Source organism: Tasmannia lanceolata, unplaced genomic scaffold (genome assembly GCF_043159265.1).
Source record: "Tasmannia lanceolata isolate RefF3 unplaced genomic scaffold, GAP_Taslan_0.1 ptg000007l, whole genome shotgun sequence".
Taxonomy (NCBI): domain Eukaryota; kingdom Viridiplantae; phylum Streptophyta; class Magnoliopsida; order Canellales; family Winteraceae; genus Tasmannia; species Tasmannia lanceolata.
Genome location: NW_027518684.1, coordinates 22,334,089 through 22,345,369, shown reverse-complemented (window position 1 = coordinate 22,345,369; position 11,281 = coordinate 22,334,089). Strand labels below are relative to the sequence as shown.

The 11,281-nt window shown below is 39.8% G+C and overlaps 1 protein-coding gene across 1 annotated transcript; it reads left to right on the top strand.

Annotated features, from left to right (window-relative positions):
* Window positions 1-2,892: 2,892 nt before the first annotated feature.
* LOC143880669 (L-type lectin-domain containing receptor kinase S.6-like) lies at window positions 2,893-8,388 on the top strand. Its single transcript, XM_077383641.1, has 3 exons — window positions 2,893-3,220; window positions 4,870-5,976; window positions 6,995-8,388. Exons 1-3 carry the CDS (start codon window positions 2,893-2,895, stop codon window positions 8,386-8,388), a joined length of 2,829 nt encoding a protein of 942 aa, XP_077239756.1.
* Window positions 8,389-11,281: the final 2,893 nt, after the last annotated feature.

Here is an 11,281-nt window from a genome sequence, read left to right as displayed (position 1 = left end):
ATTGGGATGTGATCTATTTTTGTTTGAGGTGAAATCAAAGGACCACCAGGATAGTGTCGACTTACAAGCATGGACATGTTCCTATGGCGAGTATCAAAACCTCGGCATACCTCGTGCTCATGCTATGGCCACTATTGGTTGTAGGAGTGCAGATCCTTATGACTTCACTGACGATTATTACCATACTGAGACTTTGCGTAAGACGTATGAAGAAGTGGTGCGTCCAACATTGGATAGGTCGCAGTGGCTTGAACCTACAGAACCTTTGCGTGTAGTGGAGCCATCCTTAAACAAAAGAGTCCCGGGAAGGCCACGGACTGTTAGAATTCAGAGAGAGTTTGTGTCTGGAGTACATCACAAATGTAGTGCGTGTAGGATATTGGGGCACAACAAACGAAGCTGCAGAAACCCTCCAGTAACAAAGCAACTAGTCGTTGGAAACCAAATCACACCATATAGGTACATCTTTTGATGAATATTTGTTGGCCGTAGTGAAGTTATTTACCCCAATTTCAGTTTACTTAATTTACGTTATTTGTTGCTTGCAGATCAACTCTGACCGGGGAACCCCCTTTCTTCCTCTAACTCGCTGCCACTTTATAGATCGTCGATGCATGTAACCATGAGAAACGTTTTGTAGGAGACCTTTATTTACGTACTAACATGTATTTACATATTGGTGTAACCTTTTCTATTTTATCATTGTGATTGACAAAATAGATGGCATTTTGTAAATATTAAATACCTGTTCAGATTCATTAAGAGCTAGAGTAGTGGTAGAACAAAATAATAAATGGTTATACATATTCGAGTGCTTTGTACATAGAAAATAACAAGAATATACAAAAGATGGGTAAATCGTTATAGACGTCCACCAAACATGAGTTATACAAAACATATACAACTCAATAAACTCGAGTAGACATGATTTATATCATGTCCACCAAACATAATAAAGAAATCATAATTGTTCCTTATAAAGACTAAGATGATGTCGAACTTCATACACCATACATAGGTTTCTTTGATTCCATATTCCAAGTTAGTAAGACAATGGCTCCTATTCTGAATTATCGGAATCGTATACCTCGGTCATGTCTCCCTCGTCATCTCTATCGTCTCCATCTTCTCCTGCTTCATCTTCGTCATCTTCTCCTTCTTCTCCTCACTTGGTTCCTCCTCGAGCTCTTCTTCGTCTTCCTCATTCACGTATTGTTGGAGACCTTGAAGTTGTCGGGTCTGCATGTATTGAGTGATCAGACAATCCTAACCAATGGATCAGAGGCCTACCAATCGAACCCAAGAACTCGGAATGCCCCCATCAACGGAAGCACCTCCAAATGAAATAGCTAATATCAACAAACCGTAGGGCACAACTCTACAAGTGTGGGCCTAAAAACAATAAATAAAAAAAAGATAATATGAATCTAATGATGGATGATTTAAGCTTAAGAAAAGAGGTTAAAGAACTATAAATGATTGAGAACAAAATAAATAAATAAATAAATAAATAAATAAATAAAATAAAAACTCTACCAAAATCCTCAAAATGTCCTTTTCTTCTTCTCCCAATCAATCATGTCCTCCCCCATTCTCTTGGTTTCTAGTTTGTTTCCCCTTTCATTTGTTGCTTCTTTAAAACCCAAATGCAGACTCAAAGCGTTTGAGTTTTCTAACATCCATCGGATAATTTTCTAGGTATTTGTTTCTCCCTCCAAAAGCTTAGGCAATCTAAGAATCAAGGTTTTAGTTTCGAGGTTTTGAATATCTGAAATTTCTTTCTGCTCAGATGCTAGTGATTTTGTCTCCAACTCTAAGATTAACCTCAAATGTTTTACATAATTGAAGCCGTTTTTTGTATGACATAGGGTATCTTTACCCCATTTTTAGGGCGAGGCTAATCCCTATGGATGCGCACAATTACCCGTAAACCACGCACATTGGGTTCAGTGTAAACATATAATTTAAAAATAAAAGTACATTCTAATTAAGGAAATATAAAGGATGCTTTGGACATTAGTTTTTGGAAACCCAACTTTTTAAAAAGGGTTTTGCTAGCGTCCATCGCAGAAGGCATTTCGCAGACAAAATCTGCTGAAAAGTGAGCCTGTGTGGCTGCAACAGACCATCCGCGAAATGCCTTCTGCGATGGACGCTAGCAAATCCCTTATGATGATATCCCATTAAATTAACTTAATCATATTATGTCTAGAGGAATGCTAGACTCAGAGGATACCTATAAAAAAAAGGATAAAGGGCTTCCCCATTGATCAAAATCCATTAATGGAAGTTATGATTGTAATTTTCCTTGCCATCCTAAATGGATTTTGACCAATGGAGGAGCCCTTTACCCAAACTCATCAAAAATGTTTTTCTTTCAATACAAACTTACTAAATTTTACACTTAGAGAAAGGATAACTTGGACCAATTTTTATTTCTAAAACCCTATTCAACTAAATATTTGGAGGAACCTTTAATCTACGATGATATCCTTATTAACTATAATTATATCATTTCCCTCCAAAAATCAAAATCATGAAAAGAAAAAAATTCTTGGAAATTTTCTTGGAAATTTTTTTCCATGAGAAATGTTTTCTTGCATTCCAAACATAAAAAAACATGAAGGGTATTTTCCCTCCAAACCGTTCCTGCCCCATCATCCTCCCCTTCTTTTAAAAGGCCAGAGAAAATAGCTGGAAGAACACAACACATGCACTCTCTGTCTCTGCGTTACACATTCTCTCTCTCTCTCTCTCTCTCTCTAGAAATCATACTCTCTTTCCCTCAAGAATCTCTCTTTCTCTCTCAAGATGAGACCCTCACGCTCTGTTTTCATGTTCTTGATCATCCTCTTTTTCCTTCCACGTACCATTTGCACCTCTAATGGCTACATGGGTCTTACCAACTCTTCTTCTATTACCACCCTCCAAGAAGAACAAGAATCACTGATTGCATTTGAGTTTGATACGAATTTTGATCTTGAATTGGGTGATATTAATGATAACCATGTTGGTTTGGATATCAATACTATCTTCTCCTTTGCGTCTGAAAATGCTAATTCTGTCGGTGTTGATCTGAAAGCCGGGAGACCCATGAAGGGTTGGGTCGAATACAAGAATGAAGACAAGTTGATTAGGATTTGGATTAGCTATTCCAGATTCAGGCCTTCTAATCCGGTCTTGGTAACCCATGTTGGCTTCTCTGCTTCAAATAGGCAAGGTATTTCTCTAAATGCTTAACTTGTTAGTTAGTTGCCCCTCCTCTTTTCTTTTCTTTCTTTTTTTTTTTTTTTTTTTTTTTTTTGGGTTGGTCGTGAATGTGGATTTTAAATATAAAGGAGTTGTTGGGTTTTGAACCAGTTACTCCAAAAGCTTAAACAGTTTGGATACAAGGATATTATGATCGTAAAATCTTGGATTTTATTATAAAATCTGGGTTTTAGCTTGTAAAATCCAGGGTTTTACAATCCTGCATTAAATCCTTGTATCCACAGGGCCCCTTGGAGTTGATATTAAGCCCGACCGTTTTTTTTTGGGTATAAAGCTCCAAGTTAATTAGATTGCATTTTTATGCACCAACTACAAACTGATCCGAAACTCGCAGTCCTAGTTACAGACTATCATGTAGTTTAGAGAAGAATCCTAAATATTGTGTTAACCCTACCCATCCAGACCAACAAAAAGTCCAGATTAAAATGACCATACAATTCATCCATGAAAACAAAACACAGTAGCGCAAGGGACCATATGTTCAGCTTCTAAGTTCTAATCACTTTTTTGCATTGAGCATTGAATCCGAAAAAGCAAGAAAACCCATTTTGTGAAATGTCTTGAACTTAGGAGAAACCGCATCATCAACTAGACAAAGGAGACGCTGAATTGTTGAGCATTGCCCGTCTAGAAATTCGAACGTTCGGCCAGTAGCTCGAAGATGCAGTCATCTCCTTCTTCAAGCTTGTTACTAACTGTGAAACGTCGCCAACCACCCAACAAACAAGTTCTATTATAGGGACTCTTCCTGTGAAATATTGTCACTGCTAACGACCTTCTTTCTTGATCTTTAAGCGTGATGTTTTTTCTGTTTCCAAGACTGTTCGCCACTAAGAATTTCTGAGGAATACTCATGTAGTTCCGGTCTAGATTACATGTCTTAATGGAAGCCACGAAGTAAGGAGCTCTGGCCTTGTAAGAATTGCTTCCTTCAAATCCTACCTTCTGTCCTCCTGAATGTAGAGATGAAACACTCACCTTTGAAGCTTCCACATGTTCTTCATCCTTCCTTTCTCTTTGGCATTCCATATTTTTCTCACTCTTTAAAACAAGAGGGGGATAATTTTTCTCACATGCACTTTTATCAAATATAGTGACATGAAAAAACCATATTTCCTTCGAATCTAAATACTAAAATATCTCCAGATGAAAGACCAACAAAATCTTCCCAACCCTCTTCAAAGAAAACTCCACTGATGCATCCTTTAACTTTCACACGCCATGATTTTCCAAGAGGGCTTTTGAGGACTGCTATGTCACTCTTCTCTCCCACTAGATATCTATTAAATGCAATAGGTATGGAAATTTTCCGAAAAAATTCGGGAATGATGAGCTTCACAGACTGTTGCTGGTGTGTTAAATGTAATAGGTATGGAAATTTTCTGAAAAAAATCCGGGAATGATGAGCTTTACAAACTGTCGCTGGTGTGAAGATTTCTCCCTCATTTCCCTATCTGAAAAGAGTTTTTGATCATTCATCTGCATTTTTTTTTTCTTTTCAGTCTATTTCTTCGTTTGATTTTCCTCTACCCTGTTTATTCTTTTTTTGGTGTTAAGCACCTTAGAGTTGGTGTTAATTAATCACTTATACTTCAACAGGCATGGCCCTTCATCTTATAGACAAATCGAGTTGTAGGACCTTTAGATTCAAACCCAATTCTGTGAGCAGTAATAACAACAATGACAATCCTGTTGTGGATGACGACAGTGGATCTGTGGACATGGGAGAGGACAATGGTGATAGTCTCTTAGCTGAACAAAGGAGAAGAAGCAGAAAGAGAGAATTGGGTTTTGAAGGAGGAACAGCAGAATTTCTCTTCTCAATGGCAGGAATAGCTGTGGCAGGTTGGTATATTGTGAAGAAGAAGAGAAAAAATGGGATGCAAAGTTGCAGACTGGAAGAAATAAGGAGAGTTCCTACAAGGGTGTCCTTGCCCTCAAGATTCTCTTTTTCTCTCAAGATGAGACCCTCTACGTCTGTTTTCGTGATTTTGATCATCCTCCTCCTTCCACGTCTCTCATCCCTCTCTCTGGGATCAACTCAACGAACCACCATCACCTTCGTATACTCTCCATCCACCAACATCACCCTCATCGGAGACGCCTACATGAGAAACGGTGCCATGAGCCTCACAAGAGAACTAGGCCCTTCAATTTCAAACTCCGGGAGAGCTCTCTACGCCCACCCAATCCGCTTTCTTGATGCCACCACCAATGCTCCTGCCTCATTCTCTTCCTACTTCTCCTTCTCAATCTTTCCTTCTCCCTCCTCTCCTTTTGGCGATGGCCTCGCCTTCATTATCACCTCTAATCCTTGTACCATTGGCACCTCTAATGGCTACATGGGTCTTACCAACTCTTCTTCTATTACCACTATCCAAGAAGAACAAGAATCGTTAATCGCGTTCGAGTTTGATACGAATTTTGATCTTGAATTGGGTGATATTAATGATAACCATGTTGGTTTGGATATCAATACTATCTTCTCCTTTGCGTCTGAAAATGCTAATTCTGTCGGTGTTGATCTGAAAGCCGGGAGACCTATGAAGGGTTGGGTCGAGTACAAGAATGAGGACAAGTTGGTCAGGGTTTGGATTAGCTATTCGAGATTTAGGCCTTCCAATCCGGTCTTGGTAACCCACATCGACCTCTCTAACACATTCCATGAGTTCATGTACGTCGGTTTCTCTGCTTCAAATGGGCAAGGTATTACTCTAAAAGCTTAACTTTTTAGTTGCCCCTCCTTTTTTCCTTTTTTTTTTTTTTGGGTTAGTCGTGAATGTGGATTTTTAATATAAAGGAGTTGTTGGGTTTTGAACCAATTACTCCAAAAGCTTAAACAGTTTGGATACAAGGAGTTTATAATTTAAGATTGTAAAATCTTGGATTTACAAGCTAAAACCTGGATTTTATAAGCTAGAACCTATATTGTACATTTTCAGGACTGTAAAATGTAGCTTATAAAATCTGGGGTTTAGCTTGTAAAATCCAGGGTTTTGCAATCCTGAATTATAAAATCCTTGTATCCAACTGTTTGGATAGGTGGATTTTAGAATCCAGGTTTTAGTTTGAAAGCGGTGTCAGATTCTGGATTTTACAATCCATTATCTGGATTTTAAGCAAGAAATTTTAAGTAAGAAATCCAGGTTTTAGAAATCTCTCCCCATCCTGAGATTTCTAAAACCTGGAAACATGGGACGATCTCCTACTCTCTTTCTTGACGGAAAGAAGAGAGAGAAATCAGAAAACGGCGGACTGTCTCCTTCTTCCTTCGTCTCCCATCCTGAATTTTGAGAAAATCCAAGATTCTAGAATCCGTGTATCAAAACGAGGGCCGTTTTGATACGCGGAGTTTTTTTTTTTTTTTTTTTTTTGAATGACCACGCGGAGTTTTGAATCCAGGTTTTTAGTTTGAAAACAGTGTAAAAGATGGTTCATGATCAAGCTGCTGAATGCTGTCCTGGCAGCGTTTCTTGGATTATAATTAAGAAAACCAGGTTTTAGAAACCTCTCCCCCCAGCCTGAGATTTCTAAATCCTGGTTTTCTCACTTAAAATCCAAGAAACGCTGTCAGGACAGCATACCCCAGCCAGATCATGAACCCTCTTTTACACTGTTTTCAAACTAAAAACCTGGATTCTAAAATCCGCGTATCAAACGGCCCCTAAGAGTTGGTGTTAAGCCCCTTAGAATTGGTGTTATTTAATCATTTATACTTCAACAGGTATGGCCCTTCATGTCATAGACAAATGGAGTTTCAGGACCTTTGGATTCATACCCAATTCAGTGAGCAGTAAAAACGACAATGACAATCCTGCGGTAGATAACGACCGTGGATCTGTGGACATGGGAAAGGACAATGGTGATAGTCTCTTATCTGAACGAAGAAGAAGAAGAATAAGAATGACAGAATTGGGTTTCGCAGGAGGAACAGCTGCATTTCTCTTCTCCATGGCAGGAATAGCTGTGGCAGGCTGGTATATTGTGAAGAAGAGAAGAAATGGAACGCAAAGTTGCAGAGTGGAAGAAATAAGGAGAGTTCCTACAAGGGTGTCCTTGACCGAGATAAAAGCAGCAACAAGGGGATTCGATTGTGCTAAGATTATCGGAGAAGGCGCTTCGGGGACCGTTTACCAGGGTGTACTCAGCTCTGGAAATGCTGTGGCAGTGAAGAGATTTGGAAGAATGGACAAATTTACAAACACTTTTGCTACTGAATTAGAAGCCAATTTGGGTTGTTTGAGGCACAAGAATTTAGTGCAGATACAAGGCTGGTGCTGCGAGAAAAACGAATTTCTACTGCTCTATGAACACATGGCTAATGGGAGCCTGGACAAGTTCCTCCACCCACCACCACCACCAGCGCCAACCCCGTTAATTCTGTCATGGGAGAATCGGTTGAAGATTGTACTTGGAGTGGCATCTGCTCTATCCTACCTACACTACGAGTGCGAGAAACAGATCATTCATAGGGATGTCAAGGCCTGCAACATAATGCTCGACGCAGAATTCAATGCGAAGCTTGGGGATTTTGGGCTGGCGGAGCTCAAGGAACATGATATAAGTCCTCAGGTGACAATTCCGGCGGGGACGATGGGTTATCTAGCACCGGAATATGTATATTCTTGGGTGCTGAGTGAGAAGACAGATGTGTATAGCTTTGGGGTGGTGGCTCTGGAGGTGGGGACTGGGAAGAGGCCCATTGATAAGGAGAGATTTGTGCTGGTGGATTGGGTGTGGGGGATGTGGGGAATGGGGAAGTTGGTGGAAGCTGCAGATAGACAATTGGAAGGGAGGTTCAACAAGGAGGAGATGTATAGAATGCTGGTGGTAGGCCTTTCATGTGTCCACCCTGACTGTAATCAGAGGCCCAATATGCCAAATGCCATCAGGATGCTCAAAGGTGAAGCCCCTCTCCCACTCTTACCTTCTCACAAACCTGCCGCCGTTAGGCTCCTCTCACTTGTGCACGACGACTACAAATGTCAAGGAGACAATTCTTCTCTTCATCGTTATCATCCTCCTAATAGTAATACTACTAATGGGGGACAAAGAGGAGGAGAAATTAGAGGCTGCACATCGCCCACGCATTGGTTCACCCCTCGCACCAGTTTCTGAGCCCAAAGCTGAATTTCATTTATTTTGACTCATCAAGAGTTGATAAGAGAGAAGTGGGAGTCTCCCCATCAGCCCCTTCCCTCATCACCAGCCAATGCTATGCCCTTTCAAGTACTGGGATTCTGAATTGTATTGATCATACATACTAATGCTGATAATAATTCATTGTTATTCCTGATTATGTAGTTAATTTATTATGCACAAGTATGCATCTGTTACAGAACTGGATTCATTTATTCATTCATCTCCTTCATATTGTTAATATGCACATGTATACATCTGTTACACAGGAAATGGATTGATTCGTTCATCTCTCTCTCTCTCTCTCTCTCTCTCTCTCTGTTATGTGGTTTTGCTCTATTTTTTTTTTATGTTTTGTAGAAATGTTCAAAAGCATAAAAATTACTGTAGTAATAAGAATACTGAAATGTTACAGATGTTAATGGAGGAAAATCACCCTCTTATAACGCCACGCTCCAAAAATCTATGAAAATATGCTTTCTTTTCTTTATATCCCTACACTTTTTGTGATGATCAAGGAATAATATGTGCAGAATTACTTGAGAGGGATCTCAGCTATCAAACTCCTCCATGAGTTGTTCTTTAATCACCAAGAAAAGTTTGAGGTGGACTCCCTGTCCTTGAGCCAATATACCATTTGTATAATAGGAGACCCAGCTTTTGGACCAGTTGGTTTCTTCGATGCAACTGTTACCTCTTCTCTCTTTCATACCTTTTCATCATTCCTGAAACATTCCATTCGATCACAAACACCTCTTTTTCCTAGATGAATTCACCCAATGTACATAGAGAACAGAACGATATCAACAATTCGCATGCCGATCAAACAGATTAGTGTGGTGGAGTTTTCCATAGGATGTGAAAAAAAATAAATAGAAATCTGATCAAAGACCAAAAGAGAGTTGCAGTTAAAGAGAAATGGGTTTTGTTCTGGTCATCTCCCTCCCTTCGATTCTTTTCGCCGCTGTCCTTGATTTTGGCTTCTATTTTCTTGGTAGGGCGAAGGGGAGACAAGATGTGTGCACCAATGCACAGACTTACGGGGTGCCGACCCCATCACCAGGGGGGTGTGGAAGCTGTGTCTTCACGCTCTCCAATCCATATGGAGGAGGAAAATGCGTTGAATGTTTGAGACAGAGTTAAAAAATAACAGAGGTGAGAGGCTTTCAAAGTAACAAAAGTTACAAAACATAGAGGGCTCTTGCAGGCACTCAACCACTTGCCTGCAAGTTGAGTATCTCCGAGGATTTGCATATGTAGCTGCCGCTGGTAACAGCCGATCATACCAAGATGAAGGAATTCTCTTATGCCCTGTTTGTTTTGGATTTTTATAACTGATTGGGAGTCCAAAACTGATTGTTGGACTCAAAATTTACATTTAATTTTGAATGTATCTACTCCCACGCACGGAGGATCCTAGAACTCTGTTGTAGGTTCAGTCCATCTCAGAAGATCCCAAGAAAGAGAGTGATTTGATCCTTCTAATGAACATTTTCCAATGCATCCTTCTCTTAGCCTCTGTTTATTAACATTAAATGGGTGTAATAGAGAGTTTACAACGAAAAGTGAAAAAATGGATGTAAAATATGCCCAGAGTAAAAATCTTCCTTGACAGGTCTGATGTTGGATAAACCAATGGAAGAAAAAAATGCATCGGATCACATTCAAACGAGCTACGCCTTTAAACTTGCCTATGTTGAAGGAACGCCTGCCTACTTGTTATTGCTGCTTCAATCTTCACCAAATCACAAACATGAACTTGACGAGCCAATGCCTAAAACCTCTAGAATCAATGGATCAAGTAGTGTGATCCTTAGCGATCTTAGGTAGGGAAGGCAAGTTATCAGGAAAGATATCAATCATTTTTTTTATATCAATCATATGATATCATTTGACTTGACGATATCAATCATATGACTTCAAGATAATGTAGTTACATCCACTACATTTCCAATCTGGTTTGATTCCCTCATTCACATATCTTTCTTCTTTTTAATCTTCTTTTGCTTCCTTCCTTTTTGAATCAACCATGCTCCCTTGTCCTTCAATTCATCTTTGGAAGCAACTTTCAAAGAGGGATCCTCCTAGTTGGTTCTGGACCCCATTGTACCAGTCAACCTTCATCCATGCATGTCTTTCATGGATTACAGGCTTGACTCATCCCTTAGCCTTGTAGAGGGTTTGCTACATAGACCTGGGATATTCCAGACACATTTGCAATACTTGCCAAACTTAAGTCAATTCATGTGATTATATGAATGGCAGCTAATAAGGGCCGTCATTGTAGCGACTTGACTTTAAAAATGCATTTTTGCATGTTGATCTACAAGATGAGGAGTGCATGGAGCAACTACCATGATTTCTTTCACAAGGAGAGTCAGAGAAGGTTTTCTAAGTTAAAAACCTTCATGCTTTAAAATAATCTCATCGTGAGTTGTTTGAGAAGTTATAGCCCAATTGTTATTGCATAATATAAATTGTGCGAAAGCCACATAAATCATTGCACAGAGGTTTATGCTGATGATATAGTTATTACATGTAATGCAAAGGGAGCCATTTTGTTGCAACATCTTTGGAACAAATGACTTTGGTCACCTATGGAGTTTTCTTGGAATTGAAGTAGCTAGATCTACGTGTCTTGTATACTCTGGCAAATTTTTTCATTAGGGCAGTGATAATTTGACCCCCTAATATCTTAAATCAACTCGACCAACCCCCACCACCCACGCCACCCCCCCCCCCCTTCTCTCTCTCTCTCTCTCTCCCTTTTCACCCCGCTTAGGATAATGCCCCACCCCCCCCTCTGTTGACGTGATTTGACGTCAAAAAGCGCTAAAGTCTGCCCACAATTCATGTTAAAAAGGGGCGCATT